At 39.0% G+C, this 14,976-nt stretch overlaps 1 protein-coding gene across 2 annotated transcripts in view; it reads right to left on the bottom strand.

Moving 5' to 3' along the window:
* Positions 1-2,113: 2,113 nt before the first annotated feature.
* The window catches only part of LOC133517889 (T-box transcription factor TBX20-like), a 50,039-nt gene continuing 37,176 nt past the window's right edge, over positions 2,114-14,976 (bottom strand). The window contains exons 5-7 of one of the 2 annotated variants that reach the window (XM_061851358.1): positions 4,111-4,187; positions 3,463-3,537; positions 2,114-3,353 (exon numbers count right to left, since the gene is read on the bottom strand). In XM_061851358.1, coding sequence (XP_061707342.1) covers positions 2,909-3,353; positions 3,463-3,537; positions 4,111-4,187 — 597 coding nt within the window. In that variant the 3' untranslated portion in view covers positions 2,114-2,908. The remainder of the gene's footprint in view (positions 3,354-3,462; positions 3,538-4,110; positions 4,188-14,976) is intronic. The other variant, XM_061851359.1, reaches the window with a different exon arrangement.

Raw genomic sequence — 14,976 nt, 5'->3', positions numbered from 1 at the left:
TGCTATAGCGATCGACATCAAAATAAAAAGTGATTTGTTAAGATTAAGTTGGTGGAAGCCTTTTTCAAAAAGCTATTCTTCCCTCTTAAGTACTGTTGCGAATTTCCTCTTAATGGCAAGTCGTACCGCACGAAAGCTTTTTAACTCGCTCATTAGTTCATAACGAGACACGTGGCGCCATCTACCGGTACGCGCGCATACGACAGCGCTGCAGTGCACGGCCGCCCAACACGCTTCAGCCAACAAAGTCACGCTTACGGAAGCTAGAGGTACCTCCACCTTCAATAGTCACGCTGTAATTACTGGACTGACGACGAAAGGAGTGTAGTGTTTTTAAAGTTTACTTATACGTTGTGTATATACTTATGTCTACTTCTCCTTTTATTACTGTGTGTATGTGTGTTTTATTACGCTAGAATCTTCTTTTGGAATGAAGTAGTCCTAGCAATATGCTTACTTCAATGCCGAGAAGGAATCTAATGGAGAATATATTATTCGGGGGTAATCGAGTAATTTTCGAAAATTAGATCAAAATCACAAAAAAAAAACCATTATAAGAAATGTCCCTTTTCGGTTTATCCGACGATTGTCGACATTTGGAATTACCTACCCGAATTAAACCTTCTTTGACAATGTTGTCGTTGTTTTTCATCCAGTTTTCAAAGAATGCTAAATAATTTGCAGTAGGTATTGTTAAATAATTTGTAAAAGTACCTGTTTATATTTTAATTTATAATTTATTTATTTTATGGGCTTTATTTTTCTTTTCTTTTATTTTCCTTTTAAAAATAGGTAGTCTAACATAGTTCTTAAGTCAAGAGTCATTATATAACCTCTTTTCTGAAATAAATGATTTTTATTTTATTTTATTTATTTTTTATTTTATTTTGTACCTATGGGCACATAAAAGTGGGAGGGAAGCCTAACACGACAACTTACTTATACTTATATTATTTTACTCGGATAAGCTACACAGCGGTGGCAGCATGGTTCCATTTTTATCACTTGTCACTATACCCGTCACTTTCGCGCTTACATACTTGTTAGAACGTGACAGCCGTGGTGACAAATGATAAAAATCCGACCATCTTAGCCCTACAGGTGTTCATCCTCATACCCTAGAGCCTAAATGGTCGCGCACTGTGCGGTTTAAGAGGAATTTCCTCCCGCGGATGCTCCGGCTGTGGAATGAGCTCCCTGCCGAGGTTTTCCCGAGGGTATAAAGTATGGGGTTCTTCAAAAAAGGAGTGTACAGGTTTTTAAAGGGTCGGCAACGCACATGTAACACCTCTGGAGTTGCAGGCGTCCATAGGCTATGGTGACTGCTTACCATCAGTCGGGCCGTATGCTTGTTTGCTAACGACGTGGTATAAAAAAAAACAGGGTAATTCAGGAGACGTAAGCAGGATCATTTGGGTATTCCGAAGGCGGTCAGGTCTTTTAGGGCTTCATCACTACAGCGAAGTCGTGTGAAGTGGCGCAGACTAGGGCCGAGTGGCGCACTCTTTACTTGTGTCAGGGGCCGAGATCATGTTTGGATCACTGAGTAAGTACGCAGGATCAACCCTGCGCGTTCAGTAAATTATAAGCAACTGGTACTAGTATTAGTGAGGTTAAGGTTATATTTTAATATGCATAAAAAGTTACTTTAAAAAACGTATCTCACTCAAGTGTTATAATTTTACTTTTATTAAGTAATCAAAGTGTTGTCATAACGGTTAAATGAGTTATATCTTTATTAATTAGGTGTTGTAGGTTGATCTTGATTTTCAATAGTTAAATTTTCAATTACCAAAAAAAGTTAAAAATCAGGAAAAAGGTGTAGGTAATTGTTTTAGTGAATTATAATGGTGAACGACCCATTAATCTTTACTGTGTAGGGTTGGTCCTGCTCGCGTCTCATGAATCATTCCGTATGTATCCATGTCAAGTCCTATGCATTCTACTGGTTGGGATCTTACTTATGAAATGTGATGGGGCTCGGAATCGTACTATATAGGTATGTCTGGGTATAATTAACAATTATACTATCTACTGCTAGTACAACTACAAGTTTTGGCAGGTAGGTAAAAATGTCTTAAGGTAGGTATTAATGAATCAAAAACAAAGCATGTTTATGTTAACAAACATTTAATTTTTTTCGTTTAGCAATATATTATTCATAGATAATAATAACTATAATTTAACTACAATGTATCTATGTAGGTACTTCTATGTGTCCGCTGTAAACCATTCCAGCTTTCGAAACATCCTCGCGGCACTAAATATCATTTCTACAATTTATTTAATACATCTATCCTTACAATTAACACCTAGGCTTTCTAAAACAATTTAGTATTTTGATGTATTGCACATTTTACCTAATATGTGAAATCAGGTGCTCAGAACAGCAAACGTATTCGAGGAAACAAACTTGTGAAAAATCGCACTAACTAAATCCAATTAGATTCAAATACTGTCATTTAATGCCTTTATTAAACCCTAATTGGCTATAACTATAACACGAAATTTTGCTGAAACCATCACTACGAGACGAAACTATTAGGAACATATCGTAACAATATTAAATACGACTAAATTAAATATGTTTTTACAATATAATACAAGAGTCCGCAAATAACGAAAGGGACATCGTTACAAATGTCAAAAAGTGAAGGATCCCGATGCTTCTATGATACGCAGATTTTCACAACACATGTAAAGCGCAAGTTCTATTCTTAAATGCATTCGCGATACAGTGGGTATGTTCACTCGAGTCAGCACAATGCTAATAACCCACGTCGTTAAAGTCAGTGGAACGTGCGCGCGCGCCTCCACCCGACACCGCCGCGCAGCCATCCTAGCGAGGACCTTCCAACGATATCGCTCCTACAGAGATCTTGGAGATTATATATTTATTGGCTTAGCACTAAGTGGGACTGTGCGGTGGATGGGGAGTGTGCGGTGGGTGCGGGGGCAGCGGCAGGGGGTGTGGGCTGGCGTCGCGGAGCGAGTCGGGCGAGGAGCCGGGCGAGGCCCGCCGCGGAGGGTACGGCGAGAAACGGTGCTGCGCGAGCGGCGAGGGCGCCGCCGCGCCGCCCGGGTACACGGGCCGCGGTAGCTGCAGCCCCGAGCCAGACGCGGCGAGGTGCTGCTGCGCCAGCAGCTGCGGCGCCAGGCAGGCCCACTGCCCCCACAGCGCCGCCGCCGGTACACCGTACAGCGGGTACGCCGCCCTCAGGAAAAGCTGCGAACGCGCCGCCAGAATAGCCTTCTCCTCTAGAGTCAGGTTGTTATTGTGCTGGTCCAAATCGAAGGGTCGGAGCGGCGAGCGCAGATAGTGTTGCTCCGCTAGCATCGACTCCATTGTCTCTCTGAAAGAACACGATACGGCAATTGAGTAAATTGCTTGCTATTTTACTATTTCATCGTAACTTTACCTTAATGCGAGTATAGGTAATATGATTGTGTGATCGTATCTACCTATGATTAGCGGCGTTGAAGCGCGCCTCATCGGGGAAGACTGATGATCTTTCGTGCTCTCCCGTGATATAAAATCTCGACAAAGAAAAAAATTCAAAATAAAACATTTGCAGATATGAATTGATCGATTATGTCATACATTTTCACTATTTTGTGGAAGGAAGCGATACAATGCGCAATGGTGGGGCTTAATGAGCGGATGTATTAAGTAGAGAGAAATCGTAGAGTTATAAATTTTACCATTGCAATCGGTTATAGATCCATTCTTAAAAGACCAATAGGGTTGGCTAAGAAGTAATAAAGATCGAAGTGGAGTTGAGCACCCCGAGGCATCAAAAGCAGCCGAGGCAGCAAGTGTCGGTCATCGTGTTTGTTTCTGTGAGCGTCATTACACATGCAATACCTACATGATTAGAGACGGGCCGAATTCTAACGTTCACTAGTATGCACACGTAATGAGACTAATAAGTGTTCGTAAATTAATGATACACGGCTGTCGTTTCAGATACCTGCCCAATCATTATCCGTCATTGCCGCATAACTATTTCAACGGCATGTTTCCGGGTCATTTCTTATTTTGATTGATACATCAATCCAGTAAATATGTTAATCAGGCAATCCGACCAGATATCTAAGAATGATATTTACCTCTCGAATTCAGTGAGACGTGACGAGTCGCGGAACCCTTTCGCGAATGGATTACTGTCGATTTTCAGTTTCGTGATCTGTAACAAAAGGGATACGGTTATTCGAGCAACTGCAAAAATCATGCGAGCATTTGACTCGTACTTATGCTGACAATACTTAAGTATTAACCTACCTGGGCGACCGAGCATTGCTCGGTTATAACTATTTATTGTAATATGATGGTGTATAGGTGATAATCTTATCTACATTTTTTTACTAAGTAAATTAAACTTATCTAAAACAATAAAAATTAAAAATATATATTTAAACTTGAACATATAAAAAAAAAGTTAGTCACCGGGCGAGATTCGAACCCGTAACACTCGTTTAGCAGTCCGAGTCTTAACCCGCTGGACCAGACGGAGTGGCCGGCAACCAGCGATTGATCCGGCAACTCGAAATTAGCGACCATATTCTGCATCGAAAGAAAAACGCATGAAAACTCGAAAACACGCGTTTTCCCAAACATACGACTAATCTAGATAGATTGTATACCCCCAAAAACCCCCATATACCAAATTTCAGCGAAAACGTTAGAGCCGTTTCCGAGATCACAGAAATATATATATATACAAGAATTGCTCGTTTAAAGGTATAAGATTCTGTGTAAATTGTGTAGATATTAATTAAATCAGCAGGGCTAAGATGGTCAGCTGTCTATCATTTGTCACCATACCTGTCACGCTCTAACAAATATGTAAGTGCGAAAGTGACGCATGATATGACAAGTGACAAAAACGCGACCATGATACCGCTGCAGGTGATTATTGATCGAAGAAAGCAAGCCATAAAGTACAATCCGGTGATAAAATATTATAATAATGATGAATATTTGATTATTAATTAGCGGAATATAAATTTGATCTCTTGTATCCAATTTCAATTAGATGCTGAGAAGAGGCTTATTTTATAACCCACTGACATAAATTACCATAAGTAGAAGTTCATACTAGGAGTGCCCATGCAATGTATTGGTTTTAAGAATATGTATTATGTACAACTGATACTGATACTGATACTTGGGGTAACTCCAGCCAGCAGATCCTGCAGCAAGGACTAGGAAGGAGAGACTACAAGGGGGAGGCGATGTTGAAACAAAATAGCACTGTAAGCTCGCATGACTCTGCTGATTCAACCTAAGAGGCAGCGAGTCGGTGGATTATGTCAGCGTCACATGCCACCGGCTAAGCCTCAAACGCGAAATCAAACAAAGTACGCTCGCACACCGGCTCATTACGTAATAACCTCTGCCACCCCGCCGTAGGCACCCGCAGCCTGCCCGAGACACCGGAGCACCCAGTAGATAGGACTGGAGTGTAGGGTTTGCAGTCAGGATAGTAGGAGAGACGGGAATATGTATTATGTACAAAGAGAATTACATATTAATAATTATAATTAACCATATAAAGTACTTATTTGTAGAGCATGTACTTAGCTTGTGAATGTTGCCCAAAGTCGAATCATAACTACACATATGATTCGACTTTGGGCATTATAAATTGATTGTTTTTGATTCCTGGCCAATTCAAAAGGGTTCTTTAGCATTAAACGTTGTTGTACTTTTTTGCTATCCAACATTAATATAATAAGCACGACACGGCGACTGAAAATATACTAGCGGGCTTTTATTTATCATGTACCTAGCTTGCAAGTCTCAGTACGTATAAGTAAGCAGGAAGGGCCTGCTAGTGTCACAGTGTGAACGGGCTGTGCGCGTGCACCGCGCCACCGCCCGCGGCGCGCGCTCCGACTAATAAGGTTAACTTATTGACGACATCCACCTCCGTTTATCACAACACTTCACGGCGAGATACAACTATTATTTTATAACCAACAGTAGGGTGTGTTTGCATTGAATTAAATGCACATTATTTTAGGGCAAGAAATGACGTACGGATAAAAAGGCACTTTCAACAGATGGATGTCATTGATGTAGTTCGATACGAGAACATATAGTGGCTGTAGAAATATTTTGAGAAAAACTAATGGCCTAGCGGCAAGAGCGTGAGACTTGTAATCTGGAGGTTGCGGGTTCAATCAAACCCCGGCTCGTACTGATGAGTTTTTCGGAACTTATGTAAAAAATATCATTTGATATTTACTAGTCGCTTTTCGGCGAAGGAAAACATCGTGAGGAAACCGGACTAAGTTTTCGTAAAAACTTGTGCCTACGTCAATTCTTGGGATTAGTTGCCAAGCGGACCCCAAGCTCCCATGAGCCGGGGCAACGTAAGGAAGATGAGACAGGTTTTGATTAAATAATCAGGATTATGAATACTAGCTATTTAATGCAACGCTTACAAAACTGCAAACCAAATAAGTCACTATAAGATATCCAAACACATCAATCTTTGATTATTTACAATGTGACGATGCCATGACACAAAACATCATCGTTAAACAATTTGCAAAGGAAACCTGTATATAATTAAGTCGATGCACCCATAAAGCAAATATTTGATTTAAGGTAGGGCGAGGTGTTAAAAAATGTGTTTGGCTTCGCGGAGGCAGAACGATGAGAAATCGCCCCGCTGAGCCTGCGCCGCTCCCGCTGCGGGCACACGTTTTGAATAATATTTTAGGTAAACCTTCCTCAGAAACCTTAAACCATTAAGCCACTCGAATCGTAACGCCCGATCGGACTGCGACCATTGACGATAATTATCGAAGTCATTTTAGTGTCTCTGCAGACTACGCTATAAAGATGTTACCTACTACAAACTTGAATTGTCATAACGAGCATTGTTCTTCACGAGTTGCACTAATTCATATACGAGTTGCATTAATAGTCAATATTTATTGATACCTATACGATTTATTGCAGTGACCGCAAAGTATTTTTTTTAAATACATTTTTTAATCTAACTAGGGAACAAATCAAATTATTTTATGTAATATTTTTTGATTTGTGTGTTTTTAAGTATAGGCAAGGCATACTACTATATCATACGTTTATATGTTAGCGGTGTAAGCTGAAGACGTGGGTTCGATTCCCGCCTCGGCTACCGGTGTGGTCTTGGTCACTTTTTCTTTAATGTTATGATATCTATTACAGTTCACAATTTTAAATGTTTGAATTGTTTAAAAAATCAGGTAATGCCTATTTGATTCAGATTTATTATATTCATTTGTTTGAACTGGAATGTTTGAGAGACGCGTTAAGACTAGAAAATACATCCGGGCTCGCATTGTCACGGATCAAAGAAAAACGATAAACAATACAAAATATTGACTATCTCGTGACAAATCTTCTGTTGCCGCAAGTAACATCACACACAACGTGTCGCCCGCCTAATGATTACGAAAATAAATTAAAGCTGAACAAAGAATCGTGTAAGTTACTCATTCAGTAAATTGTTTCTTTGAATATCGTAATATTGAAATCAAAGAATTGCACCAGAAAATGAAAGCGTCTTTTTTTCTCTACGTATACTCGTAGGGACCTTCATGAAAAAACCGGCCAAGTGCGAGTCGGACTCGCGCACCGAGGGTTCCGTACAAACCTGTAGTATATAAGTAAAAGTTCACCCATCACGACAATCGAGTCATATCCATTATTTAAAATATTTTTATTATATGATGTAACTAAAAATTTACGGTTACCGCAATTTTTCCTTTATCTGTGCTATAAGATAAGACGTTGCTTCGTCACATATTTCAAGATTCTGAGTTCACTGGAAGTACCCTGTAGGTTTTGATTCCCTTGCGAGTGTCGAAAATTTGCGGAAATTTGCGGCATAAACGGCTGTATCTTTTGATTGCGTTGGCTTAGAAGTTTGATTTTTTCAGAGCTCCAAGGGACAGTACACCTGAGTATTTGGTATTAATTCCACCTCCACGCGTTCCTGTCCTGATAAAAAGGGTCTTGACAGACAGACCACAAAGTAATCCTATAAGGGTTCCGATTTTTCCTTTCGAGGTACGGAACCCTAAAAAGGAGTACCCACTTAGTATGTGCATACTTAGCGTAGGACTCTTAGATTACAGCCATTACTAGCTTTTATTTACTTTCACCTGACCGTTGTCTGTTTGTAATCAAATCTTGCAAGTTAAATTCCACTTCCCAGTTTCCGATTGAGCTGAAAATTTGCATACATATGTAAGTCGGGTGACAATGCAATATTATGGTACCATCGAGCTGATCTGATGATGGAGACAAGAGGTGGACATAGGAACTCTGATAAAACAACGCAACCTAATTGTGTTTGGGGTTTTTAGAATTTGCTCGATGAGTATTAGTTGCCTGTGGAAAGAAAAGTACAGTCAGCGATAAAAGCTTGTACCAAAAATGAAATTTTTAATAAAAACTTATTTCTTGGTTACCACTTACCATGCACTCCTAGTGTGTACATACGTTTTTATGCTTCCGACTTGGAGCTAGTTCTTGCTCACGTAAAAGACAATGCTGGCTTTTAAAACTCTTTATGTCTCCCCCGTTAGATTATTTTGTAATTGGCACATTATGTGGGTACCATTTTGAAGCAGGTCTTAATAAGGGTCGTCATGTAAAGGGTCTAGCAAGCTAAGCTAAGAAGATTGGCCCCCGCAAGGGATTTGGTTGTAATTTGAGGTGCAGAAGTGGCAGGTCCTAAGAACACTGTATGCGTAATATCAGCCTTCGATCTTCTTTTGTTTCAGACTTATCCACGAAAATGTCAAAAAATCAAGGTAATTTTTAAACTGTTATTGCAGCTAAACCAAGCAAGCCAGAGCAACCAAATAAATTCAGAATTAAGGAGCATAAAATGGGGTTCATAATGCATATTTTTACAGACATTCATTTCCTTGAACTTGGATGAAAAAAATAATGTAATTTTTTTCTGCTCCATTTTTTTGCCACTTCTCGCGGAGACACAACTATCAAAAAAATTACGTGATAAGCCACATTTGTTAACTACGTATCCATTTAAAAACATTTTGAAAAGTCATGGTGCGTCATGTCAAAAAAAAAAACAATTACGAAGATATGTTTACTATATCATATTATATCAATAGAGTAGTACCTACTATCTAGTGGCAAATGTGTCTGTAGTATAACTTCCTCTTTCGTTCATTATGAAATAATTAATTGAGACATTATCTAGCTATTTCTTATGCAATTTTAATAATATGTATCTGAAAGAAGGTGTAAATGTTGTAATATATGTTTATGCAAAACAAATGGAACTAAAAAAGTGATAAAGAACGCTGCAAAAATTGATTGCTTTAGGTATTATTTAATTTTTTTTTAAATATGCAAATAAGAAACGAAGTGGGTACATAAAAGTATTGGATGTAAAGTCATTGACAAAAACATTTTTTATTACCATTCCATATTAACAAATAACTCGATACAGCAAACAGAACAATACAATTCTTCCATTTTTACAGAGTCATTTCTCTTCATCGTCCCAAGTATAACTAAATTCGATTCTACAATATTCACATTTTCTCTTACGGGCAATATTTTCGTCCGTAAGAAAAATGTCGTCTGGTAAGGATTTCAGAAAGAGCTCCTTAGACATTTGCAATGGTATGTGGAGCCCAAATATTTTCGACTTTATGTTCGTAATTGTATACTACAGACACACACATTTGCCACTAGATAGTAGGTACTACTCTATTGATATAATATGATATAGTAAACATATCTTCGTAATTGTTTTTTTTTTTTGACATGACGCACCATGAATTTTCAAAATGTTTTTAAATGGACACGTAGTTAACAATTGTGGCTTATCAAGTAATTTTTTTGATAGTTGTGTCTCCGCGAAAAGTGGCAAAAAAATGGAGCAGAAAAAAAAACATAATTTTTTTCATCCAAGTTCAAGAAAATGAATGTCTGTAAAAATATGCATTATGAACCCTATTTTATGCTCCTTAATTCTGAATTTATTTGGTTGCTCTCGCTTGCTTGGTTTAGCTGCAATAACAGTTAAAAAATTACCTTGATTTTTTGACATTTTCCTGGATAAGTCTGAAACAAAAGAAGATCGAAGGCGGATATTACGCATACAGTTTTCTTAGGACCTGCCACTACTGCACCTCAAATTACAACCAAATCCCTTGCGGGGGCCAATCTTCTTAGCTTAGCTTGCTAGACCCTTTCGATGTGTCATTCAATACATCGAAGTCCGAGACGGGCGACCGGCCACGGGCTGCAGGTCGCGGGTCACCGTGGCGCAGCTACTTACGCTTGCACACCCACCTGGCTCCATTGACTACAATGGCCGCCCTCGTCGCGCCTGCGCCTGACGTAATGAGTGCGCCTACAATGCGAGTAGTAGCTGACAATATTGACGCATTATACATTATGTATGCCTGTCGAGCCGCCCGTAATTGTTTTCAATGGGTTGACACTGCTCGTTTCGTGATTTGCTTTTCCGTTAAAGAAGCGTCATTCACTTTTTATGAAGTTTTTTCGTAATATATCAATGAGCAAGCGCCACGGAGTAATGAATGAGACGCTTTCTTGCTACTGACGTTTATTAGATTTAGTACAAACATAAGAACAAGGCGTGTCAAAACATCCTAATTTAAGTATCAACAAACGTTCGCCTTGGGCGGCGGCTGCGCTCACTGACAACATTAAAGGCGCCATAATGACATTATTCCCGAGCGGGAAACAAAAAAAGCTCACAAAAAGGCGTCAAGGAGAAACGAACGTCGCCTGCGCGCTGCAAACGATGCTCTAATTATTGGGGTGGTGATGTATTGTATGGAACGAGATACAGAACCATGTGCACTCGACAAACGCAGATCTATTTATATTTTTGTTTAAGTAGCTAAAAACAGAATTAAACATTCGTAATTATTTATGTTAAGAGTTGATTAATGCTCTATTTATAGTCTATACGATTATCATTCATACTAATCTAAGAATGACTAGCATCACATTGATGCTATTATCTCTTCAACCACATGTATTTAAAAGACATGACGAATTAGATTGTTCGGTTGTCATGTAAACACGCAAGAAGTCAGTCCACAAGCGAGATCGGAGGGACATTCCGACGGATAAATTATGCCGGCGTTCCTGTACAGCTAGGTATCTCACTGATGGACGTAAGGAGGGAATCGTCGACGGAGACGCGGTGATCTATGCATGCATGCGCTTTTAGGGCGAAATCTCCGTACAGTACCTAGTAATAGCGCTATAGATACGCCAAACGATTAAATAATACTGATACATATATTGAATTAGTAAATCTTTAGTTTATTAAGTTTCGATTGTGGATCGAGCTTTCAAATTCTGGATCAAAAGTATCGGACTGTTAATTTTCAATGGCTCTACTCTTGACATACCGCTAACTTTAACTGCAATTCAAACAATCAGTACAAATAGGGTACTTAACCCATCAAAATTATAGCAAGAGTCTACGAGCTCGAGTAAAGAATGATGAAGAGCAATTGTTCGTTGATTTGAAGTTGCACAAGGTTCAATCGAAGACGTTCTCATGGCGTCGAGGCTGGAGCTACAGCTGCCGGTTCTAACGACGTTTTCCAGAAAACCGATGCTTTATTGACAATAATTCGCGAGTGCTCCGAAACCGCGCCGCATGTGGCTCGACCGGTTTCACGTGGGATAATGTGCCCAGTATCGAGACTCGTCAGTTTACTACAAACAAAATTTGCATTAGCATTCTAGATCACGTTAAATAACGGCTGTACTAAATACGTATCGGAAAGTGCCAGTTTAATTCAATCTCACTAACTGGAATCTTACGTTTAATTTGCAACTTCTTTAATTATTTACTATTATGGTCATGCTTCTGAGTATTGCATTTTTGACATAATTAACAGCTAGTAAATAGTACAAAATAAATCACGTAGGCTTTTTATATATGTAACTTCTGACCAGTAATTTCAAGTAAGGTTTCAGATTTCGTCTTCATCCAACAACTCGAGGAGCCGAAGGCTGTCGCTGACGCTGCCCACCGACAGGATGAGAGAGACATCGTGCAAATCGTACAGGTTGTCTGCGATTTCGGCTACTATTCTTATGAGCATTCTGCAAACCCACATTGCTTGTAGACTCTTTACACACTGTATAAGATTTTAACGCACATGCGGGTACAAATTCGAGCAGATCTTCAAATTGTTTCAGCTTCATCGCGAACATTTGATTAACTTAAATAAAGCCGATCATTAGATTCGTTCGTTTCCTGGTTCAGTTTGTTTATTAGATCCTTAAGTGGACCCACGCTGAGTATCAGGTCCACTTTACATTCGTGTCCGCTATTTTGGCTGCACACTCGGAAAATTAACGAATAAGCAATTTGCCACATTTCTATTGAAACGAGCTGTTTTTCTTTATTAATTCCTTTGATTCGGCATTTGATGTTGTTGTTGCGAATTTATGTAACGTCACCTGTCATGGTGCATGGTGATGACTTATTTTACTTTTCGAGACTTATCGGGCAATGATATTAATTACCTAACATTTTGTTTAAGGTTAATGACAGAGGTTAAAATTATACACTGAAAAAATATGATCTATCGAGCAAACATTAAAGTGATTTTCATTAGGATTAATTGCTTTATGCAATATCAACAAATGTTTGAAAAACAATAAAATACAAAACAGTTTGAACGTTTATAAGTATTGAAAAAACGATAAAAATAAACGAACAGTCACAGTCACTACATTTTAGCTACTCAAAACAGTAAAATTTACGGTCTTTTCGGAACAGTAAAATTTACTGTTTTGTTCGATAGGCTCATATGGAACTGTTTAAAGCATGAAACGTTAATGCAATTTCAATAATTTTTATTAATAAAAATATTTTCTCAGTGTAAGTAATATTGTCTCCCATAAGTTCTTGTTAAATTGGCGCTCTATTTACAGCAGGAAAGAAAGGCGTCACTTAACAAGTTGAAATTAATTGAAGTTCTTGTTCAGCAAGATGTTTAGTTTTTCCCCGTACAGTGGCAGGGTGCGCAGACGCAATAAATCCCGCGCCCGCACACGACGGCTGCGCGTGACGTCACGTGATCGATGGCGGGAGAGAGCAGGATGGCATCACTTCATTCACTAAAAAGAAACCAGGTAGAACCGAGATGCAAGACCAATAAATAAATTCATTTAACATTATTTTAAATCCACATTTAAAGAAAGTACGTTGACTTCTTGTATTTTTGCGTTGTGTTTGTTTCTTCTTAACTGGCCTTATTCATTGTTAATAAAGGCGTCGCATCAGGATACCGCATGATTGTGATAACCGCCTACTTAGGCTCGCTTATTTTATTCGTAGGTAGTACAATATTTAGAATATTTACATATTTTCATTTAATAATTTGATCTCCCGATATCATTTGAAAATGATAATTTTTAATTTGATTAATTTTCATTTCCTCTAGCTCCCTATTCTTCCTACGCCTCCAAGTTCCATCTTCATCTCTGATAGGTCCCAGGATCTTCCGCCAGATTTGGAAGATGGAACTGGAGGAGCTGGTTGCGATGTCCAATATAATTGGAGAGATCAAAGCCACACGACTCCGCTGGCTCGGTCACCTAGAGAAGATGGGAGAGGATCGTGCTGTGAGAGGAGCGTATGTGGGGCACCCGGGTGGAAAACGTCCGTCCAGATATCGCTGGAGTGACGAAGTCCTAAAAGACCTGTCCGCCCTCGGAATACCCAACTGGCGCGAAGTGGCGCATGATAGGGCACAGTGGCGCTCTCTTGTGTCAGAGGCCAAGATCCTGTTTGGGTCACCGAGCCAGTGAAGTAAGTAATTAATTTTATTTCATACTAAAAGTGCGTTTTACGACGTGATGTGATATGAATATGCTTTAATAAAATAAAGTTTGTGACCCCTAAAATATAAAAAAAATTTCTCCCGAATACAAAAGAACGTGATTTCTGTGGGTGGGTGTACAAATACTACAAGTTGTCAATTAAACTTACTCTATCAAGTATACATTCCATCTAAGCTCTATTAACCAGCTGACGAGACAAAATATAGTAAAGCCATTATAAACGTCACATCATTTGCATAGTACGGTCACGTCTGAAAATATCGATACGAAAAAAGTGCCAAAAGTATGTATACACGACTTTATTGCCCATATATTAAGGTAGTGTATATATATTTTTGGCACATTGTGACTGTACCTAACGTTAATGGTGACACTGCCACACTCAGCTTAGCCCGACTCTACCTACCCGTTGAGTTAGGTTTTATTTCAATTAGAACAAAAAACGAATTCGCATCTTCATATTATCTAAAATTGATACGAGTGTGATTCTTGCTTGTGTTCAAAATTACTTACTAATTTTGTTCTTACATAGCCAAATTACATAAGATGAGAGATGAGATGTCAGTTTAACAAACTTTAAGTAAGGTTGTTTGTCAGCATCACTTATGTAATTTGTAACATAGAACTTACAAAAGTATCTAATTTTAATATGGATTAGTCAACGTTATACTTGTTAAAAGTTGTCAAGCATAAAAGGATCACAATAAAGAATGAATCGATTATCGGGAAGAAAGAATTGCGGGAGGAGCGGCGCAGGCGCGGGCGGCGGCGTGACACCTGACCGCAGCCATTTTGGCCCATGAAATATGTTTATTTGTCATGGCTGCCCTTTGTTATTGAAATTGTGTTTGCCTTAACTCCTTCATTATATTGTATGATTATGCTCGTGTAAAACACGTTTGTAGCCGATCAATGTGAGAATAGCTTTGAGATTTTAGAATATTGATTGTTGATATCTACTGAGAAATGAGAAATAAATTTCAATTAAGTGTCTATTGAACATTGTGGTGCGTGTGTGCGGTTGCGCTGAGCAGTTATTTCCGTGATCATCTCCTCGAGCCGCGCAATGCGCTCTATAGCGTGACTAA

This window comes from Cydia pomonella, chromosome 5 (genome assembly GCF_033807575.1).
Source record: "Cydia pomonella isolate Wapato2018A chromosome 5, ilCydPomo1, whole genome shotgun sequence".
Lineage (NCBI taxonomy): Eukaryota > Metazoa > Arthropoda > Insecta > Lepidoptera > Tortricidae > Cydia > Cydia pomonella.
Note: the sequence above shows the minus strand (reverse complement) of the source record. Positions and strands in the feature narration are given on the sequence as shown.